Source organism: Protopterus annectens, chromosome 7.part1, assembly GCF_019279795.1.
Source record: "Protopterus annectens isolate FY-2018-M chromosome 7.part1, PAN1.0, whole genome shotgun sequence".
Taxonomy (NCBI): Eukaryota; Metazoa; Chordata; order Ceratodontiformes; family Protopteridae; genus Protopterus; species Protopterus annectens.
In genome coordinates, this window is record NC_056740.1 from 143,254,056 (window position 1) to 143,278,026 (window position 23,971).

The 23,971-nt window shown below is 41.6% G+C and overlaps 1 protein-coding gene across 1 annotated transcript in view; it reads left to right on the forward strand.

Annotated features, from left to right (window-relative positions):
* The window catches only part of CHCHD4 (coiled-coil-helix-coiled-coil-helix domain containing 4), a 133,170-nt gene extending 110,705 nt beyond the window's left edge, over positions 1-22,465 (forward strand). Inside the window, exon 3 of the mRNA XM_044078602.1 lies at positions 17,742-22,465. Coding sequence (XP_043934537.1) covers positions 17,742-18,031 — 290 coding nt within the window. The 3' untranslated portion in view covers positions 18,032-22,465. The remainder of the gene's footprint in view (positions 1-17,741) is intronic.
* The last annotated feature ends 1,506 nt before the right edge of the window (positions 22,466-23,971 follow it).

Below are 23,971 nucleotides of genomic sequence, written 5' to 3' on the forward strand. Positions count from 1 at the left end.
TGCCCTCCAAGGCCATCGAACCCATCCCCTGAGATCAGTCCAGATCGGGCATCTATTATGGTTCTTTTTGGTGCCAAAAAATGTTTTGGATGGTCACGTTACAGTCTATCCTGCCTTACTTGCAAGAAAGGGACTGGATGTGCTAGTTAGACCTCCAGGATGCTTACTATCACATAAACATGCACAGAAGCTCCAGGAGGTTCATTTGCTTCCGGCTAGGGGCCAATCCATTATCAGTTTCAAGCTCTACCCTTTGGTCTCACCACAGCTCCCAGGGTGTTCACCAAGGTTATGCCAGTGGTAGCGGCTCAGTTGAGGCTTCAGGGATTTCAGGTCTTTCCGTACCTGAACGATTTGCTCCTTGCTGCTTCCACCAAGTGTCTACTTTGTCAGGCCAGGGACTATTTCCTGCATCTAGCAGATCATCTGGGTATTAGTCAACATTGCCAAATCTCGTCTACACCCTGTCCAAGTCATAGAGTTCATCGGAGTGCGGATAGACACCTTGCAGACAAAAGTTTTCCTAACTTCAGACATAATTTGAAATCTATGAATGCATGTTGCTATTATTTTTCACTTGTATCTACCACCAGCGGAGGCAGTGTTGCGAGCCCTCTGCTCTATGGTGGCCACGATTACACTTCTTCCATGTGCTTGTCTGCACATGCGAGTACTACAGTGGACTCTTGCAGTACAATGGTCTATACTGGATCTTCCACTGATGCATCCGATACAAATAAGCAAAGCTTGCAGGTCATCTCTCCTTTGGTGGATGCATTCTCTGGACATACTCGAGGGACGTCCATTTGTTGCAGCCCTGGCCCAAGCCACACTGACCACATACGCCTCCCAGCTAGGGTGGGGGGAACATTGCTTGGGAAAGACAGTCCAAGGCCTGTGGTCCCCGATCGAGACCAGTTTGCATATCCGTGTTCTAGAGATGAGCGGTCCTTTAGCATTGCAGGCCCTTCAAGCCTTTCTTCCTCTGGGAACTATTGCAGCTCAGACAACATGTCTGTGGTCTGGTACATCAACAAACAGGGAGGGACCAGATCCTACCCCCTTTGTCGCAAGGCCATGAGAGTTTGGGAATGGGTGATCTCCTCCATTCGCTTTCTGGTAGCAACGCACATTCTGGGATGGTCCAGCATTCTGCCTGACAAGCCGTTCTATCCTGATGCCTTACAAGTGGTCTCTGAATCCTTCAGTAGCATAGCAGTTCTTTCTAAAGTGGGGTCAGCCTTGCTGCGATCTCTTCGCATCTCCTTCCAACACGAAGTGCAGTGAGTTCTTCACTCTGAATCCCCCGCTGGGGTAATCCCCCAGAGATGCTGTCATCCAGGCTTGCCCCCCCGGTCTTCTTTATGCTTATCCCCCATTACCTCTTGTCCCAAAGTGTGTACAGAAAGCGCTTCAACTGGGGAGCAAAGTCATTCTCATTGCCCCGTTTTGGCCCGCCAGGTTTGGTTTCCCTTCCTCTGGTTTCATCTTCTAGTTCCTCCTTGGATTTTGTATCCCCGCCCGGATCTCATATCTCATCCTTCAGGGGTACCTCTTCCAAATCTGGACAGTATCAAGCTCACAGCTTGGCTGCTACAGTTCCCCTAATTGCCAGGACTCCCAGTTTGTCTTCTATCAAGTCCATTCTAGTGGCAGCTCTTAAATCCTCCACTAGAAAAATCTACCGTAGCAAATGGAAGAGTTTTTCCATCTGGGGCTCTCGGAGAAACTTTGATCCCTTCTCCGTACCAATTCCAGCTATTCTTGAATGTTTGGCAAACATTTTTCAACAGGGGGCTTGTTCTTCAATAGTGAGGTACAACTTGCTGCCATTTCCAGTTTCCACGTTGGTGAAAATGAGTTCTTTTGGCTTCTTCCAGATTGTGCAAAGTCTTTATCACAAAAGGTAGCTTTCTCTTGTGTTCCCCGGTCAAAGATCCCACTCCTCCATGGGACCTTACCTTGGTATTGCAAGCGCTGGTTGCACCTCCTTTTGAACCGGCTGTAACAGTAGACCTTAAATTTCTGTCCTGGAAGACTGCCTTTTTAGTGGCTATCACCTCGGCTAGGAGGGTCTAGGAACAAGCCAAAAATTCGAACCACCCGACATTGTCCGTCAAGGTCCCGTACGTGGTTTTCCACAAGGGCAGGGTTTCTCTTTGTAACAATCTCTCGTTTCTTCCCAAAGTGGCCTCTGAGGCAAACATCAATCAGACTATCATTTTACCTGTTTTCTTTCCAAATTTCAAAAATAAAGGTGAATACAAGTTGCATTTGTTAGATGTTCATAGACCACTACATTTTTATTTACACAGAACAAAGTCTTTTCGAAGGTCTGACCAGTTGTTTGTGTCTTTCTCTAAACTGTTTTTGGGTAAACCCATTTCCAAGGTGACCATTGCTTAGTGGATTTCTCAAGTGTACAAAGACAAGGGTTTGTCTCCTCCAGGTCAAGTTAGAGCCCATTCTACCAGGTCTATGGCTACTTAAGCGGCCTTCTGGTCCAGGGTGTCCTTGGATGATACATTTTCTGCGGCTACTTGGTCCTCGTCTCCTACTTTTATTTCCCATTATAAGTTGGATTTTGTATCTAGAGGCCGGGCATATTTTGGCTGTCCGGTGCTTCGGAATATCCTTCCACGAGGGCCACCCAAGGTTATATAGGTAGCTGGAGACTCTCTCCCACAGTTTGAAGACCAAATGAAGTCAACTACTTCAGATAAAGAAGTTATGTACTCGACATAACATTCCATCTGAGTAGTTGTACTTCATTTGTCTTCAACCATCCCCCCCTCCTTCCCTGAACCTGCTGGCTTATTATGTAGCATAGTATGCTTTTGCGGCTCTAGTTGAGAAAATTGATGAAATAAGGTTTGTTGGATCGGGTTCCTGGTTTTATGGGATGGCAAACTCGATCTGAGGGAAGGAAGATGGTGGTGTATTATGGGTAGGGGGAGGAGCTTGGAGCAGATGCTTGTGAAATTGCCAGCTCAGATCTGAGTCTGATCCGTAACCCACACGTTGAAGACAAATGAAGTACAACTTCTCAGATGGAATGTTATGGTGAGTACTTAACTTTTTTTTGTTAAGCCATTCAGAGGTGGACTTGCTGGTGTGTTTTGTATCACTGTCCTGCTCCAGAACCCAAATGCGCTTCAGCTTGAGGTCACAAACTGATGGCTGGACATTCACCTTCAGGATTTTTTGGTAGAGAGCAGACTTCATGGTTCCATCAGTCACAGCAAGTCATCCAGATCCAGAAGCAGCAAAGCAACCCCAGACCATCACAGTACCACCACCATGTTTGAAGATGATTTGGTATCATGTCTCTTCCTGTACAGAACCTCATGCATAACAAGATGTCCTTCAAGGATGCATCTGCAGTCCTTACAAATGGGTTGTCCTGTCGTCAGGCAGCCCTTCGGTCGGCCGGATTCCAAAGTCTGGGTCTGGCCTCGCAATTCACCCGACGTCATAGCTGCAGTTATTCGGGTATAAAGGCATCAGCCGACGCCATCTTCCTCAGTCTTTCTTGCCGCGTGGCGCCCGAAGCAGAAGCTGTTCGCAAGTGCCGGTCGGTCAGAACCAGAGATTACTACCGAATACTACTACCGAAGACTTCTAAAAAGCTAAGTACCCCGTTGGGGACTCTTTCTTGCCTCAACCGATGTCAGAAAAAGTGAATAACTGTTTAACTTGTGGGAAACAAATACCTCATAAAGATTTCCACTCTTACTGCTTACCTTGTCTAGGCCCAGACCACGACGTCGCAGCTTGTCTAGCCTGTGCTTCTTTTAACCGGCGGACGCTTAGACGTCGGTCGGAATTTGCTGAGGAGTTTTCGTTCCGATTTTGCTTATATTATGCCGTCGGATCCTCTGACTTCGCAAATATCTAAAAAACGCAAGGAAAAGGACCGACACTCGCGGTCTGCGGTTTCGGCCGAAACCGCGGTTAAGCCAACCGCTAGTGTCTCGGTTTCGGCTGAAACAGAGCAAGCGGTTCTTCCTTCAGCCGAAAACTTACCTTCTACCGAGGCCTCTTCCAACCTCGTGGAATCGGCTTCTGAAATCCCACCTGCTGTTGCAGTTTCTCAGGAATTATCAGACACTATTCCCTTGGATATTTCAACCCCTGCACGTGCAGCTGCTAGGCCACCTGCAGCCATGTCCATTAAGGCCTTTGCCAGGGCTAAAGCAGCTAAAGCTACTAAATCTGTGCCTGCTAAGACCCCCTCTCACAGGCCTAGCTCTAGTTCACAAATGCTTAGTTTAGCAGAGGATCTCATTTCTTTAATCCGAGGATCCCAACCTCAACCAGACAGGGCCTCTCACCCGCCTCCAGAGAAGAGGCCTAGAGCAGAGCCCCCTGAGCCAGTGTCTACAGATGATTCCTCTGATGATTCAAATGATACAGACCCTCCAGTGGCTCCTTACTCCCCTTATGAAGACTCTGATGCTGAAGAGTCCATCCCTTCTGCCTCTCCGCCTGAGGAATTTTGTTTTGGGGAAACCTTGAATGCTATGAGGGAACAATTTCAGTTGCAGGGCCAGGATTTTTCAGATTCCAGAAAAAGGCTTAGAACTTTTCTGCATTTACCACAACATAGGCCTTTAGCCATACCTCCAGTTCTTTCTGTTGTAGATGATGCATTTAATGATGCTTGTACTGCTCCTGATTCTCTACCTCCGGCCCCTGCTAAACCCGATAGATACTACAGGGTCCCGGACACACATTACCACTTGTATAAGGCTCCTTTTGCAGATCCCGAGACTATCTCCCAAGGACCTAAGGCTGTAGCAGCTACCTCTGCCAAAAACCCCCTCTGAAAGGGAATCCAGATCCTTAGAGAGATGGGGTAAAAAAGTTTACACTTCTGCTACTCTTTCAGCTAGGGCCTTGAACTGTCAATTTCACATGATAACAGTATCAAGAATTTATGCTAGACCAGTTAACCAAAAAATTGTCCTCGGATGAAACATTAGACAAAAAATCTGTGCAGGAAATGGTACATAACATTCAGCAAGTCAGTAACCATTCCTTAAAATGCGGCTATGATGCACTGGAGGCTTCCTTTAGATCAGCCATGACTGGCACAGTTATCGGAAGGCATGCATGGTTAAAAGAACAGGCCTTACTAGACCATGTCAAATCAAAACTATTAGATGCTCCTATGGATAAGATCAATTTGTTTGGCTCTCCTGCACAACAAGTGCTGAAGAAGATGGAAGAGAAGGCAAAATCTGTCCAAACATCCTCCAGAACTCAGAGAGGCAGGAATAGGCATTCAAGAGGCAGAAGCCATTCCAGGGGTGCCTACAGGGGACGCCAGTGGCAAGGCAACAACCAGCGAGGTACAGCCACAGACACAGCCACCACTGCAACTACAGGTCAATCACAGTGACTTGGCTCTGGCACCGCCTACCAGGGAACAACTAGAAGCACCCTTAGGCGGGAAGCTAGCCTTATTTTCAACAAACTGGCATTACATCACAAGAGACAAGTGGATTTTGCAGACAATAGACCAAGGTTACAGGTTTCACTTCCATACTCTACCAGGGAAGAGAGGAATGCCAAACCTACCTCCAAATCAAAAGGCAGAAGCTCTAAAACAAATATCTCAATTATTAAGGATGAGAGCTGTGGAAAAGGTACCATCTATGGAACAAGGAAAGGGATTGTACTCCAGACTCTTCCTGGTACCAAGAAAAGGGAGCAAATGGAGACCTATTCTCGACCTGTCCGCTTTAAACACATTCCTCATTGTTCCAAAATTCAAAATGCTGACTCTACAGCAGCTTCTTCCCATGCTGGGCAAGGAGTCTTGGCTGGTAACTCTAGATCTCAAGGAGGCATACCTGCACGTCCCCATACGACCAAATTGCAGAAGATACCTCAGATTTCTTGCAGGATCAGAGCATTATCAATTCTCAGCATTGCCCTTTGGCTTATCTACTGCGCCCAGAGTGTTCACGAAATGCCTGGCATCAGTAATTGCTCATTGCAGGCTTCAGGGAATCCAAATCTACCCTTACCTGGATGACTGCCTGATACAAGCGGACAACAAAAACAAGCTAGCAGAAGACTTACAAAGGGTCATTTACCTACTACAAGCCCTGGGATATACAGTCAATATAAAAAGGTCAATGCAGAGCTAGACACATCAAAACAAATGGCATTCCTAACAGTAGAAAAACAGAAGCAACTACCTCTCTACATTTTGGCATTAACAAAGCAGGACCATCTAACAGCAAGAAAAGTCCTGCAAGCCTTGGGCTTCATGGCATCCTGCATAATATTGGTTCCACATGCCAGACTGCATATGAGAAAGTTACAGTGGTACCTAAGGAATTTATGGTCTCAACACAAGCACAGCCTAGAAACTCAAATTCCAATAATTCCATGCCTGAAACAAGAATTCCTATGGTGGGCTCAGGCCTGTCAGGCAAACACAGGATTGCCCTTCCACAACACTCAGCCAAGCCAGACCATCACGACGGACACCTCGGACCTCGGTTGGGGGGCCCACATGCTGGACAAGTGCATTCAAGGTTTACGGACTCCAGACCAGCTGCACCTACACATAAACCTAAAGGAAATGCTGGCAGTAAAGCTGGCAATTCAGACATTCAGACCATTTCTCCGACAAGGTCAATTGATGATAAGGACAGACAACACCACAGTTATGTGGTACATCAACAAACAGGGAGGCACACATTCGTACCCTCTATGCCGGATGGCACTGGACCTCTGGAATGTGGCCCTGAGCTACAACATTCAGTTACAAGCAATTTTTGTACCAGGAAAAGAAAACATTCTAGCAGACATATTGAGCAGGACTACCACGGATGCCCACGAATGGATGCTGCATCCGGACATCTTCAAAACCATTACAAGAAAATGGGGACTCCCAGAAATAGACTTATTTGCATCCCCACACAATCACCAGCTACAGAAATTCTGCACAAGGACGTACCACCCACTTGCTTGGAAGGTGGACTCCCTGTCTTTCAGCTGGAAAAACCTGGCAATTTCAAAACAGACTATTTCCAAGTGGATAGGAAATTGTATCAGATTTTGTTACTCCTACCATGGAAAGAAAACTCCAGAAAACATCAGGCCTCACTCTACAAGGGCTACAGCCACTACCACAGCTTTCCTACGAGGAGTGGCTACCAAGGACATTTTAGAGGCTGCTACTTGGAGCTCCGTGCATACATTTGCCAAGCATTATAATTTACCTTTATACTCTAGATCCCGAGCAGGTTTTGCCACTGCTGTTTTGCAAGGGATCTTAACTACACCATAACTTCCTTTTTCCTCCTCCCCCAGTTTGGCTATGGTATTCTACCCATTTGTAAGGACTGCAGATGCATCCTTGAAGGACATAGTACAGTTTTGTACCTACCATAAATGTAGATGTCCGATAGGAATGCATCTGCAGTCAGGATTACCCACCCGCCTTCCCCTCTGTGGTACTCCTAGGGTATTTGCCCATCTTATAGCTAGCTGGGGGAATCTATTATGGTGTATTTGTTTGTATATATGTACATACATGCTTATTTTTTGTGTTTGCTCTCTACTATTTGGAATCATTGGCATTTGTCCAAATTTAGCCTTCCTAGAGGGCACCTGGCATCTGGGGCAAGAAACACTGAGGAAGATGGCGTCGGCTGATGCCTTTATACCTGAATAACTGCAGCTATGACGTCGGGCGAAGTGCGACACCAGCCGAGGCCAGACCCAGACTTTGGAATCCGGCCGACCGAAGGGCTGCCTGATGACAGGACAACCCATTTGTAAGGACTGCAGATGCATTCCTATCGGACATCTACATTTATGGTAGGTACAAAACTGTACTTTTTATTTATTGAGTAGGCATGTGTGCAGACAATTTTCAGCCATGATGCAGGCCACAGGAGCAAGGATCAGCACAAATGTATATGTGAATGTGTTTTATTAAATACATACATACATGGTTTTGAACAGACGGTTCAACCAGCTTTTTTAGTTAGAGAAAATTACAGGGAATAAAGTACTTGCAGTGTCTCTGTGCCATGTGCGTCTGAGGGAGGGGGCTTGCAGAATTCACATAGCTGTATGACTGTAACTGTAATGCAGAAATGTTACCAGTGAGCCAGTGTACAGCGCTTTGTTTCCATATGTTATTTTGTTAAGCAGCATGTAGAACATTAGAGTGGAATGAAACAAGCTTTTTAGTGTTCACACCATTAGTTTATCTTTAATCGAGAGACAGTCTGCAGTGGATTTCTTACTCTGTCCATTTCCTCTTGCTTAAGTTGCTTCAGTTGCATCACCTGATGCAATGGGATTCAAGTGTATTTCAAACACTTTTATCACTTACTGTGTTTTGTAAGCTCAGGATATCCAAAAAAACAAATGCTCCGATGTCAATGGTGTATTCTTAACGCAAAAATTTATGTATATATGTTGTATGTTTATTGACTGTATTAAAAACATACTTTTTATTAGTTACTTAATAGGGTTAAATGTCTTCAGAGTTTGCATTAATGTTTATTATTCTTTAGATAACTGTTTTTAAATATAATTTGATTTATATATATTTTTTAACACATCAACTGTCCTATTTTTATTTTATTTTAAGTAGTATTCTTAGTTACTAAAGTGATTACATTTTTTAATAACAAAAAAAAATTTTTGTAGCCACATTTTGTGTTTACTTAGTTTAGTAATTCTAGGTATTTCTTCCTAAGTGTACTATTTACAGTGTATTTTTATACTCAAAAAGGCATAATGCCAGTTATACGCATTATTTACATTGTCATTTTTAAAAATGATGTAAAAAAGATTTCTTTAAGAGTTTTTATTAGATTGCGAGACCGCTTCCCTGCTTGCTGTTGTGTGATGTTGTGTTTCTTTTGTTTGCTTGCTAGAACAGGGAAGTGACGTGTTTTTTCTCAATCTTGAAAAGTTTTATATTTGCATTTTGGCGCCAAACCTTTTGTATTTGTAAGCGTAACTTGCACTGTTTTATCCTATTTGTCCTCTGAAGAAGCTACCACATTTGTAGGTAGAGAAAACGCTGTTTGTTTAAACTTCAATAAATTTTTGCGTTAAGAATACATCATTGACATCGGAGCATTCGGTTTTTTGGATATCCTGAGCCTGTTTGTTTTTCTTGCTGGTTTCTCTTTTTTTTTTGGTACCGTGTTTTGTAAGTTGTAACCCCCCACCCTCATTTAAGTGTTCATCAAGAAATGGGAATTCTCAGAGCAAAACAGCATTTTAACCTCCTGTACAGGTGCCATAAGAACACTCTGAGAAGGTGCAAAAAATGTACCCATATTTTCCACCCACCAGGGAGAACCCTGTCTGTGATCAGCTAGTATGTAAGTTTTTTGATTTAACACTTGCCTGTTGTATGGAGAGGTGGTGTGTTTTTCCAGTACTGCAGTCCAGAACACAATATATGTAAAACTCTCCTTTGGTTTGTTTGTTTATTTTTTTATTTTTTATTTTATGCTGTCATCCCTCCTTTCCTGGCCTGAAGTACCCCTCTAGCAATTATCCATGTTTCCAAGCCTACACATCCTTCAGAATTCCCATTTGCTCCTGCTGGGTGGAACCCAGTTTATCAGATTAGCAAACTTCTTATGGTGTTGATTAGTGATACCTGGGGACTGAAGAGTCTGATTAAGAGAAATGGAACACAGCAGCTGGTCAACCATCACTACCCCTGTTGCCCCTCCCAGCATACTGGCTTCCATTTTCCACCTAGGTAGATAATTAAGAGTAACTTCAGGGTATTCCCAATAGGAGACCCTTCAGATGGACTCTCTTGGATATCCCACATGCTCATACTGGCTTGTTATGAGCTCCATGGCATTGTGATATCTCCTCCAAGCACTTTCCTTCCCCCAGTAGATTAGGCATAGCTATCCTCCCTCCCATTGCCATCAAGCACTCAAGTCACTAATTGGATGTGAGTCACCACTGTCATAGGGCTTTATCCATCCATGGCACCATCTTGGGCTATAACTCTGGGTTTTAATGTACATAGATTTTTAAGTTGCTTATTGAAACAAAAAGGTTGTCGTGTAGCAGTAGATTTTTTTTTTCAAAAATGGGTGGCATGGTGGTATAATTAATAGTCCTCTAATTTTAAGGGAGTTGATATACATTTGTGAACTACTACTTCATAGGTTTGTAGGTGTTTACTAGGCTAACAACCACAAGGACCTTTTTAAGACCTAGCTATGCATCCCAAATCTCTGACGAGTTCTGATACCCTTGGTAAGTGTAAGCAGGGGTTTGGGAGATAAAATATTTACAGGTTGCCTCTGTCCATTAGAGACATAGGTGCCAAACCAGGGATGAATTTCCTGTTCCCCATCCAATTGTACAAAAGTTGCAATTGAGTTAGGTTAGGGAGGAACTCTGCTTTACATGGATGGGGGAAGCCTGTTCCATAGACAGGGTATTCTCTGGGATACATACCTGTCTCTCCAGCAGGTCCAATTTGTGTTACAGGCAAGGCTTAAGTCTTTAGAATGGATAATTCTGGTGCTGTTTGTTTTGTGGGTATGCAGGAGGTCCATCAGAGTGGGGTGTGACAATGCCTTGTATGCCAGGCATAGATCTCACCTCAAAAGCCTGTAGGAGACAGAATCCAGGGATGGGGCCTTGAAGCAGTCTGCATAGGACATTTTACTTATGCCCTGTATTTTTTTTGGTGGGGAACCTTTGCAGATGTTCCAGTTGTTGGATATGGCTGGTTAGGTGCATACCAAAGGGGGCATTGTACTCCATGATAGGTCTGATGAATGCTGAATACAGTGGAACAATGACTTCCTTGGACTTAGATGCCATACCTTTGTTTATAAGTTGTGCAACATAGAGTGATTTCCTCACTATTGTAGACACGTGATGGTCAAAGGCTGGATTAGTATCTGTGTGTGTCCCTAAGTCCGTGACTGCTGTGTCAACCCTAAGGGGTGTGTTTCTCAGTATGATAGTTACTAGGGGTGGATGATTTCAAAGGATGCTGTTATGCATTTCTTGCATTTAGTTTTAGTCCATGGCTCTGACACCATTTGTTTGTCTGTGTCAGCTCCTCCTGGATAATATTTGTCTGTGTGAGATTCAATGACCGCTCTTAATGTACAATCATCTGCAAATTTAGTTAGCCATTTACTTCAGAGAAGTAAATGCCAAAAAGGAGCGGTCCAAGGATTATCCCTGAAGGACTTCACTTGTGACTGGCCTCTTTGTAGAGGTGGACTCCCTAATTCTAATTTTCTGGGTCCTGTCTCTGAGCCAGTTGGCTAGCCACCAGGTGACATACTGTTTGTACCTAACCTCTTGAGTTTGACAACAATGCAGAAATGGGGGTGTTATGTCAAATGCATTGGCCAGGTTAAGGTAGGCAATGTGAACCATTTTCCTTATCCAATGCTTTGGGTACCTTCACAAAGAAGTCCACCAGGTTGAGTAGGCATGATCTGCCCTTGACTAAACCAAACTGGGTTGGGTCCACTGTCTGGAGGTTTACTGTATCTCTATTGATCATTTCCATGACTTTACATGTAAGACTAGTGAAATTTGTGGGTCTGTAGTTTCCGGGGTAGTAGATTGCCCACCTTTCTGCAGAGGGATGACTGTTGCTTTTCTCAGTTCATGAGGCACAAAGCCTGTTTGGAGGCTACAGTTAAATAGTAATTCCAGAGACCATGGTTGGTCATGTTTCATGCTATTTAGAAGCATCCTGAGATATTGTCTGGGCCCATTGATGCAGTGTTCTTGGTCTTGGCGAAAGCATTAAGGACCTGTTCCCTAGTGATAGTTGAGGGAGTTGTATTCTGTGGAACAGTTTAATTTTTGATGAAGTTTAGTCACAACATGTTTGTGTTTTTGGGGCAGTATTTTGTGCTAACGGGGGACTGCCAGTAGTTTACTTAACTCATTCACTCTTGTTCTCTACCCTTTAGTGACTTGTTCATGTTCTTGCATCCATTTTCAAGGTCTCTTTCCTGGCTTACCATGGAGCAACATCTGGTCTCCATGGTTTTACCTTCCCCTGTTTACAAGAAAAAAAAAATCTGCAAAATAATCTTCAGGTGTCAAGACTAGCTCTTATTTCGCCTTGGACACTGGTTGGTGACTCTGCTGTTCCCACTTGTTTATCAAACTGCTCATCTTTTCCCTCGGTCCCTTTGGTGCAACACCTGCAGCGAACAAAGACTGGGGTGCAACACCTGCAGCGAACAAAGACTGGGGGACAGTCACGTTCTCTGTGCCTGTAGCTATGCCCTCAGTGGGCAAGGGAGCACCATTCATATCAGCCTTAAGGAAAAGAATACATAAAAGAAGGTTTTACCTTAGCTGGGATGGGGAACTCACACTGGGAAATGGTACGCCTGTTGAATCCTTTTCCAGTGAGACCACCAGGAAGAAAATGGTAAAGCTTTCCAGTCTTCTGTTACTATTTCCATGAGCAGGAAAAACTTGCTGAAATTTGCTAAGGAACTCGAGTGCAGTTTTCCTGCCTAATGTTTCTTCAGGCAAGCAAAAGAAAATAGTTCACTTTCATTTGATGTGGATTTTCAGTCAGAAGAGCAGGTGTTGTAGGAGGACAGGTGCACCTCAGGAATTTCTTCACCATTTGAACACACTGATTCTGAGGAAAGAATGGTTTAGATTTCCTTTCGGAAGGTTTATCCTTTTCAGAAACTTTATCCCAGCTAAAATAGGGAGCAGAATGAAATACTTGTAGCAGAGAAAATGTATTCTGAATTGTTAGAGTTGGACATGCCAGTTTCTGCGGCTGTTCCTGTGTGGTCTGCTTTAGAGAATGTTTGTGTTTTTTTTTCACTAGTGTTAGCTTACCCGATAGTCAACTCCCTGATCCTCTGAAGTCTGATAGTTTTTATTAGGATATTTCGGATTCCTAAGCATTTGTTTTTTAATAATAGAGCAGACTCGTTGTGACTTCTGTTTTCAAAATGTGCAAAACATATTAGTGCTGCTAATCCCTTTCCTATGACATGGATGGAAAAGCTTTGGGTAAGTTGGAGAATAAAATTTATTCCTGTAGTAATTTAGCATATGAGTTTTGCGGTTTCAAAATCTTGAATGCTGAAAGTTTTTGCTCCATCTTTTAAGAACATGGAATCCTTGCTTAACCCTTCTTCGGATGGGAAAAAAATCTTAGAATGCATCTGCTTCTCAAAGTTACTAAGTGCATTTTAAGGTGTGCTTATGGTGTTGCCAGTTCCTCCTCTAGTGCTGCTGAGTTTAGATCAGTATTGAAGACTGACTTGACTTAATTCTCAGTCTTTCTGAAGAAGTAATAACTGAAATTTTAAAGTCTCTCTTAGATAAGGGAATTCTCTTTGGCCCTTCTATACTTGAGATGCTTATGAAGTGTAATGAAAGAGGAATGTTGATTCAAGGAGTTGCTCAGAATTTTTAGCCCTTCTTTTTCAAGACTAATAAGAATCCACCCCCCCTTTTCCTCCTTGGCCCCCTCTTTCAGTAATCAATTTAAGCAGCAAGGTGTAAATAAGCAGCATTTTAAAAGCAATAGTAAGGAAGATCCAAAATGAAAGGAAAAGCCTCCAAAAATCAAGGACAGCCTTCCCTGCCATCATGACTGTTTGCCTGCTAAGGCTTCCCCATTTCCAACGTGGCAACCTCTCCATATACCTGAGACTTTCATCCTGCTACTCTGGTACCATGTTGTGACATACAAATGAGTTTAAATGTTATTCAGCAAGGGTATACTTGGCATTGGGGAATCCCTCCCGTGATATCAGGGAATTCCTCCTTTACCTGTGACCCAAGTCATCTGGTTTCCTTCCATCCAGCAACAGATGCTTGGTCAAGGAGCAATAAAACCAGTGTCCCCTTCCTGTGGGCAAAGGTTTTTATTGGAGTTTTTGGTACCAAAGAAAGAAGGATTCTGGAGGCCTGTGTTGGAGCTTTCCTTTCTATTTTTTTGCCTGCCTTTACGTCTTATCCCACCTCTAGCTTTTATGGTAAAACTACCCTTAAAAAGGATGCTTATCACATTCCCATTGCCAAACTCTTTAGCCATTTTTTAAAGATTGTCTATGTGTGGTTTGCATTATCAAGTCTCTGTCTTACTCTTTGGACTTTCCACTGCACAAAGGATATTTACAAAGTGTCTAACACCAGTAGTTGCTTACTGCAGACTTCATTGCTTTATTATTTTCATAGCTGGATGATTCTTATCTTTGCAAACTCTTTCCCCAGCTGTCAAGTTTTTAGCAGTTGTTCGCAGTCTTTCTCAGTCTGGATATTCAAATCAACTTGAAGTCTCACATTATATTTCTTATTCTGCCCCAAGAAGATCCCCTATTCCACCAGGCAAAGTAGAAAGAGTTTTTCCTGAGTTTCATACCTCAAAGCCCAGTATCTGCAAGGGTTTTTCTCAGGGTATTGGATTACATGGCATCAATAAGTTTCATGCTCGTCTTGGCCAGACTCCACATGATTAAGATCCAGTAGTCCCGCAGGTCATTCTGGACTCTGCATCTTCATCCTTGATCTTTTTTCAAATCCCTGTTTTGGGATTTACAAAAAAGGTGAGTTAACTAGAGCTCTTGCAATCCAGGTCTCCTACTTTGCCTTCTGCCCCTTTCCAGTCTGTCACTACATATGCTTCAGACCTTGCTGGGGTTGCAGTTTTCAAAGGGGTGAAACTGCAAAGTCAGTGGAGCTCTCGTGACAGACAGAAACATATAAATGTCAGAGAGATGTTGGCCATGATCAGCACTTGGAAAACCTTAATTTGTCTCTGCTATCTAGGGCCTCTGCAGGTTTACACAGACAGCATTGCCGAGATGTGGTACATAAACAGGGTGATAACCAGATCATACTGTCTTTGACTTGCTATGATAGCCTGGGAGATGGAGCATCAGCTCAGTTTGACTCTTCAGGCCTTGTACATTTATTCAGAGCAAAACTTGATTGTAGACAAATTATGCAGAAACAGGACAGACTCCCATCCAGGGAAATGTTTTTTTTTTTTGTTTTGTTTTTTTCCCCCCTGGGGTCTTCCAAGTAGTAGTCCAGTTGTAAGGAGCACCTCTAGTAGATCTATTTGCCTCTTGCCAGAGCAGACAGCCAAAGAAATTCTTCTCCAGGGCTCCTTGCATACAGGCCTGGAAGACTGTCATTCTCATTGATGGGAGTGTTCCATTATGCTTTTCCTCCCTTTCTACTGATGTCCAGGGTTCTTGTAAAACTTTTAGAGGAGCTTGTCAAAAATTCAGGAAGTAATTACCTTTTGGTTGAGGCAACAGTGGTTCTCCCTTCTTTTCAGTTTGGCCACAGGTAATTACCGCAGTCTTCTCCACAGACTGGGTTTGCTAACACAAAGAAAAGGGTTGTTTGATACAGCCCAACCTAAAGGCTGCTCATCTACCCTCTTGGGTTAGTAGAATTTGGATTCCCTTTAGACACCATTTTTTTTCTGCAGACATTCAGCAAGTATTAAAGGAGGTGCAAAAACTGCTGGAGTGTTGCATATATACCTAGGAAACCGGTTGCTGCACCATAGGTTCATCGGATGATACTAGACTGTTGGCCCGAAGACCCTTATAAGCCTAGCCAAAAAATTTTGCCCATGTTCCCTCAAAGTCCACACCTGTTTCCCTGTCCAGCAGTGACAAACATGGGATCCCAGGGGTATATTTTCTGTTTCCCATCCAGTCGTCCAGGTTCTTAGAGGGCTTGATATGGAGAGGGAGTCTGTTCCACAGACGGGAATCTTTGGGACACAAATCTATCCCGCTAACAAGTTCTAGTAATGTCACAAGGTTAAGGCCTTGCATGTGGGTTTGTGTGAGTGGAGTTTATTTTATGGATATGCAGCAACTCCATCAAGGCTGTGTCTGAAATGGCCTTGTATGCCAGACACAGGTCACCTCTGAGCAGTCTGTATGAGACTGTGAGTAGAGGGACAGGGCATTTAGCCTATCTGTATAGGATAGTTGTTTGAGACCCTTGATTTTCCTGGTCAGGAACTTCTGTGGTCTTTCCAACTGCTGCATGTGCTTGGCAAGGTACATGCCGAAGGGGGCATTGTACTCTAATGGGTCTGATAAGGGAGGAGTACAGGGAAGTTATGACCTCCTTGTTCCTGGATGAAATGGGGGTATTTAACTTTATGCTTGAAAAGCTTACTTTTTCCATTTGAACTAGATTATCAGGCTGAATTGAGGTTTTTAATATGGAAAACTGTTCTGACTTCTGCTAGAAGAGTATCTGAATTATAAACACTGTGAATCAATCTTACAGTTTTTCAAAAGGACAGGGTTTCTTTGATCAGTAATCCTCCTTTTACACCTAAAGCAGTCTGAGTTTACTTTAAGATAGATTATTAATCTCCCTGTATTTTTCTTGATCCAAGAACAAGGGAGAAAAGATACTTATCCACAGGCAGCTCAAATGCTACCTAAACAAAACTCAAGCCTTCAGGACAGCTAATTAGCTGTTTGTCCTTTCCTTTTACCTTCACAGGAGACAAGCTGTGTCAGAGCTGACTATTTCCAAATGGTTATCTCATGCTGTTTCATTAAGCCACTTCCAGGCAGGGTTAAGGCCCATTCCAGAAGGGTTTTGGCTTCTTTGGTGCCTTTCTGGAAAGAGAGCCACTCTAGAAGCAGCAATTTGGTTCTCTGTACACACCTTTGCAAAGCATTATAAACTGGGTTCCTTTTCCAGGTTTACAATATGCTTTGCTCAGACTATTCTCCAGGGGCTCAGAGTTTTAATTTATTATGCTTCTGTCTTGGTTTCTAAGCTATGATAATCTACCCTGATAACTTGGACAACTTCGCAAGTGATCTGTATGTTGAAAATACTGCAGTTGTGTATGTTTATTTACCATAACAGTAGGTCACTGTTGCAGTAGTCACCCCTTCCTCAAGCCCGCATTATTCTTCTTGCATTTCCTTTTATTTTGACATTGTGAGATGGTATATATCCTTGTATAAATAATTTATTTTTGTTTCCTAGCATTATTATTTCAGGGCTCTTGCCTCCATTTACTCTAGACAAAAAAGTTCTGTAAAGATTTGTACTGTTGAACATATTTTCTGTTGAGCTCCTCTTAGGTTCCTGATTTTGTGTGTGTGTGTGTGTGTGTGTGTGTGTGTGTGTGTGTGTGTGTGTGTGTGTGTGTGTGTGTGTGTGTGTGTGTGTTGAAGGCGACTGTCTGAATGATAGAATTTTGATTCCACTTATCCACTTTTTTTCTGTGGATTTGCAGCAGGTACTAAAGGATGTAAAAAAAAAGGTTACTAGAAAATCATATTTATGCAAGTGGAAAAGAATTTCAAGTTGGTTCCACCCACAGGAGCAGGACCCTCTTCAGTATAGCTGGTGGCAAGGGTAGGACCTAGATTGCTAAGGCAACAAGAATGTCTGCTGTAATGGTAAATTTATTTATACTATTGTACTTTTTTATCTTGCAGATATTATAAAGAAATTGGATAACTGTACATTTCTAGACCTTTTTTTGAGAAAAATTTCTTCTGACTTATTCAGAAGTGCAAGCTTTTAGTGGAGCACTGAGAGCTAATGGCAGTTTTAGGCCTGGGCTAACTGTCCACAGAGTTTGGTGATGGTATTTTCTTAAATGTTTATTTCTATTTTCAGAGAGAGAGAGGGGGAGCAGAAAGCATTTGTTGACCAATGGCTAATGGTACTTTTGTGTTTTTTTTTCTCTTTAGGATTAATACTGCCTAATGGGGACATTAACTGGAACTGCCCCTGCCTTGGTGGGATGGCTAGTGGCCCTTGTGGGGAACAGTTCAAAGCTGCTTTTTCTTGTTTCCACTACAGCACAGAGGAGGTAAAAGGCTCTGATTGTTTAGAGCAGTTCCGGGCCATGCAGGAATGCATGCAGAGGTACCCAGAGCTGTATCCCCAAGAGGATGAAGATGAAAATAACAAGCAGGATGAAGTTGCAACAGTGACCACCACAGACACCAGTACAGCCAAAGAGGAGGAGTCTAGCTAATACAAATAAATGGAGACACTTGTCTCCAAAGGTTATGGAAAAACAATGACACAAATAGAAGGCGAAGTGTTTGTATCAAATTTTCAAGAGAATGGTTTCTGAAGCTGTATGTTTAAAGTGAGCATCATGGGAAATTTATACTCTCTAAGACAAGGAAGGTGACAGATACCGCCCAAATATGTCACGGTAATGGTAATTTTACGAAGTAAGGACTTGTTTACCCTTTCCTTGTATTGAAATCTAGTAAAAATTTATTTTTTGGAACTCTGTGGACAGAAAAGCAGCCATTACGATTGTGGCATGACCATGTGAACTGATTGCGTTTTCTGTGAATAGATGCTAGCTCAAATAGCTTTCTAGGATGATCCTTTCGGAATATCTTTCACTGTGAAGGGGTTTATAATTTATACTGGTTGGCATGACTTGACCTCCTGTGGTTAAAGTTTTCATTAATGGTCATTCATCCTAGACATGCACACACCTTTTGTCTTTTGTTTCCTTCTCAAAAATCATATATTCTAGGGGGAAAAAATGTCTCGAGTGTTTATTTCTTGACCAAAGAAATTTGTTTTGCAATGAGTGTTCATTTAACCAGAGACCAAGTGAAAGGAGCAAATGAGTTTTAAGAAAGGCCTAGGTTTTTGCATATGAATTTAGAAACTTTTTCCCAGCAGTTTTATTTGCTCTAGAATTTTTCAAGTATTTTAATCTAGTCTGGTCATTTAGGATGAGAAGCTGTTTGTTTGTGGCTAGTCCTTTGTTCTCCTTCCCCATGTGGGAAATAACACTTTTGAATGTCATCAAAGGAGCACAAGATGTAGTGTTTGGAGGATTTCTCTCGGCTCAAATTAATTGGGTATTGTTTTTAAACCCTTTTGGTGTCTGGGGGTGAGTCCTGCTTGAGAATAGTCCGGTGGTAAGTTTTACTCTTCTAGAAATCTTCAGCAGTGCCCAGCAAAGCCATTCATCACCATTTAAACTTGCTGTGTGTTAACATGGTTTGGTGATCACATTTTATAATTTCATCTTGAGATTTATGATGGTGTCTGTACTGAAGTACAGCATTGAATCTCTTTTCCAGTGTTCTAGTCTCACCCCCATCCTCAGCAAGCTTGCTACTTGCATATACTTTGAGATTGCTTATCTCAAGGTAAGGAGAAATTCCCAGAATATCTTAGTCTCTGAATCGCACATTTAGTATTGATCAGTATCATGTCCATTTTAAGCCTAGCACCAGTAAGTTTAACTTTATCATTTTTTTATTAAACAGAACTTTTTAAAATGGCCCATCCATATAATATGGACCTTAAAATGTCATAGTTTGTGTTTCTGTTCAGTGGAGCAAGTTTGTGCTTCACAGTACACTTGATAGGGCAGTAGGCCATTGTGAACAGACTTGTGCAAGTGTCTATGATGATTACAGTCTGACAGATTTCATATGTGGGGTGGAGTTGATTCTACATTCTTTCTGCTGTTCAGTAGTACAAAGGATACCATTTAGACTATAGCCTTATTGTGGCCCCTTTTTCCTATCGATGATTCTGTTTTAATTTACTTTGGCCTAGAAATATATAAATTGTGTCAATTTGCTTCACCAATATATCACTTTATCTCTCCCATTTTCATTTCTCCTTTTCCAGTAGGTGATTCTGTTTTAGTTTAGTCTTAACATAGAAAGCTTTAATTTGTTTCACTTCCAGTATTTTGAAGTATTTTAAGTGATACGGATTGCCATTTGAAAAATGAGAAATTCTATATATTATATAGACAGAGTCAGACTTTCAAATTGAAACTGATTCTTGTCAACACCTCCCACTCTAATTGCATAACCACTTTTAGAATTTTAGTTTAAGGATGGTTCTTGCCAAAACTTTTATCTGAAATATCCCATTTTCCATTTAAAGATCTGAGTTTTGTATGAATAAAACTGACATTAATGTCCAGTTGAAACTTTCACGGTGGATTGCTTTCCTTGGTGCTATTGACATCAGCAAGTTTTTTTGTCCTGGAATTTAGGCATTTTAGAGTGTAGAACCTTGTGTCGTGTTGTAATAGTGCACAGTGACATCTAAGGAAGGTATAGATCTGTCAAGGCTGTGTTGTAAATCCCTCACAAAGTTCCATGGGTGTTAAATATTCCCATGTCAATACCATTGTGCAATTGGCCATGCTCCCTCTTCATTTTCTCTGCGTTGTGGTATAAAGCAACTAAGGTCTTTGGCTCTAGTAAGAAACACCTCCTGAAAGTCGATTGTTATTGTGTGTCTCTTTCTGTTGAATTGCTTTGTTATCAATTTTAAAATATTTCTAATTCACAAGGGTGGAAACCTAAACTCTGTGACTACCAGCCTGTTTGTGCTGCAAACAGGATGGTAATGTGCACGTTTCCTTCTGAGTTCTGCTGATTAGATTCCATTGGGGCCTAACCTGCAATTGGATATTCCTAAATACAGTAAGTTACAGCATATTCTGGTAAGAAATTGCTTTTTAGGCCAACAGTACTGTACTGCCTCTTGTTCTGAAAGAATGTGTGGCCCCATAGTATGTACCTATGATTTATCCTGCTGTACCGTACACACAGGGAAGTGGCTTGACTTTATAATATCTGTCCAGCTGTAGTGAGCTGTATTCTTAGATCAGACTGCAATGAAGCACAGCCATCCTCTAACCTTCAGTCAAAAAACAGAGGTAGTCCAAAGGGATTGAGCGAAGTCTGATATCCCACCTGTGACCCAGAGTGTGACAGGACTAACAGAGTATAAAGGATTAGTTCAGATAAAATCACTTTAGCTATCAAATCTATGAGACTCAAGTCTCCCTGATACCCTCCATGTGGGAATAATGACACCTTGGTGAAGTTTCCAGTAGTTTATTCATTTACATAGGTAGATGGATGAGTGTTAGAACACACATGCTTTTATTCTATCAACTTTCTAAGTTTAGAAGCACAATATTTAAAATGTGTCCCTATTTTTGGGCCATTGTCCCTACGTTATTTTAAGCTTTCTACAGATTTATTGTGCTAAGAGGTTCAGATGTATGTTTGTACATTTTCACTTTGTTGGTAACTAAAGAACCCATTGTGTTAGGTTGGCTTAATGGTTACGGAGTTTACCTTACAGACACAAGGTGCAGGGTTTAGGCTTAAAATGGCTCACAAGAGCACTTAGCCTAGTACTAATCTATGAACCTATTTGTTAGACTTTTTATTACTAAAATGTACTGCTGCATTGGTTGCAGTACCTTCTAGTTTTAAGTATTTGTAATATCACTTGACCTTTAAACTTCTCAGTTGTGCTAGCTATAAAAAAAAAAAAAAGAATCTTGAGTCACAATCTAGAAAGCAGCTATTTCCCAAATGTGCAACTCTTTCCAAACAAATTTTGATTCTTTGTTTTTACCATACGTCATTTGAAATTACATTGTGTAATGTATTCATATTGTTGTGGCTTTAAAGTTAGCTGCGAGTGTATGGCATTTCAAAAGCTATGAAAGTCCACAAAGTTTTAGGTTTGCATAGAGAGCTAGTTGTAGCGATCCCAATGACCAGAGATTTGAATATCACTTATATTTTCAGGAGACCACCATCCTTTGAGCTGTTGTATTACTGGCATCAAATGAAACGATAAAGCTTTTTGACACAACAAAGACTGACATTTAGTAGCATTTTTGATTTCATGGTCTTTAAAGTGAAATGTTGTTCCTCATTTACAATATCGTTGAGCTATCATGTGTAAAGAGATTTTGCATAACAGCACTCCAGTACTTCTCTGTAAGTAGAATGTGTCTCAATATCGTTGAGCTATCATGTGTTAAGAGATTTTGCATACCAGCACTCCAGTACTTCTCTGTAAGTAGAATGTGTCTTTATGTGCAGCTTTTTTAACTGTATTGATTAGTAGGTTGTGCCGTTTGATCTGAAGCAGCCATCAGCAATGTGCAGACGTTTGTCCACTGCCTGAAGTTTTACTGTTTGAAATGTAATGATGTGAATGAACTGCTAGCAATTTTGATGAAAAATAATAGAATTGGGTCTTGCATACTGTTTTTATTGGATGCAGTTTGACTGTGTTGTCCATGTTACATGGTCATAGCTAATGTTTTTTTTTTGGGGGGGGGGGGTTTGTAATGCTTGTGAGCTGTGTAAAAACTCTTCTCTTGAAAATTTCGATTTTTCCTGAAGCACTGAGAAATTTATTTTATATACAGTTATCAAGTTTCTGAGAAAAAAAAATGTTATTTCATTTTATCACTTCCACTGTTACCTATATTTTGTGCCGAATCTTGTAAAGCCGCCTTCTGTGGACCACTTGAGTACAGTCTGCATTTAACTCCCCAAAAAAATAATACAGTTGATGCCATCAGGAGTAGCAGCATTTATGGGAGTGAAGATAACTGGGCTGCAGGACTAATTAAAGCATTTCTTTTTCTTCAGTTGGGCACTTGTATATCTTTATTTTGATTTTGTTGTTAGCTGCACATGTTCCCAAGATATTTCAGTTTTTCCACTCAGACATGGTTAGAGAACTAGTGGCCAGTACAAAAGGGAGAAGGGGCCTTTCTCTAACACCAATCTCTGCTACTGCTGGAACTAACAGGATGTTACATTTTTCTTCTTGAGGAGAGCACATCAGAAGTGTAACGGTTCTCACCAGTATGCATTTACCAGTACTTTGGCAGGTTTTTAGGGTAAAAACCTACAATCATAATGCATTTTGGAATCAAAGAAGAAATTGTAGTCATTGATACTAGCAAGTCCTGCTCTTTTCCAAAGGAGCCAACCAGGTGATGTGCAGAAACATATAAACAACTGTAGTACTTACTACTTAGAGTAATTTTCTGTCACAGTATGAGGTATTTGGGAATTATAAAACACAGCTTTTTGTATTTGTATAAAAAAAACAAAGGAAAGATTGCACATTGCAGTTCAGAAATTAAAAGCATGTGTGAATTTTTGGAGAATGATCGAAAACATATTCTATTTTCAGAGGTCCCCAAGGTGGTGATATGCTCTCTGTGTACTGCAAAAACAGTAGCATTAGTGTTAAAACTTAATGGAACACATCCTCACTCGGAGTGCTTTTAGGAATGCGTTGCAGCAGAAGGAAAGTGGGGTAAAAGTATCTTGACTAATGTATAGCTGTAGATTAGCAGCAAGATTGAAAAGAGAATTTTAATGGTCTGGATCCAGGTTTTTGTTCTAGCAGTTGCAACACACTGCACTTTTAAGTGACGTTAGAGAGATTAATGTTGCACATTCCTTTCAAAGGAAGATCACACGAGGAAGACTGTAGTAATAGTATTGAAATGTTTTGGATTTTGTAGCTTACTTTTCCTGTGACTCACCTTTTATTTTAGTTGAATGCAACAGGTACCTTTTAAGGATTTCTTACTGTATGGTCTATGCTGATACAAGCAGGAAGCTTAATAGTCTAGTAGTGGTTGTACATGATAAAATGTCAGCATACCATATAAAGGAGATTTGTTCCTGATTGACAGACCTTGTGCATAATGAAATATAATCATACCTTGTAAATGAGATTGATGTTATGTCAAGAGTTACAGTATCATTCATCATCAGGATAATTGAAGAATTGTCTCAGCACTGCATTTGGATTTGATTAAATGTTTAGGACATATCTGGATTTCCAGCAAGTAGCTTTTTTGTTAATATTACATAACATTTGTTTTATTTGTGAGTTTATAAAAAATAATCTAATTTTTTATAGTATTTCCCCCTACTAAGTTGTGCTGCCAGGGGGACAGTGTGGTAAATGGCTGTCTTTACTGTACAGCTCAAGCTTCTAGAAAGTGAGCGGATATTTTTAAGGAGTCTTGCCACATGAAAGTATGACCTGCCTTTACTGCAGAAGGTTAACCACCAGTATTTTAAAATGTGTCTGCACCACATTTTTGTGGTGTTTTGAAACAGATTCATCC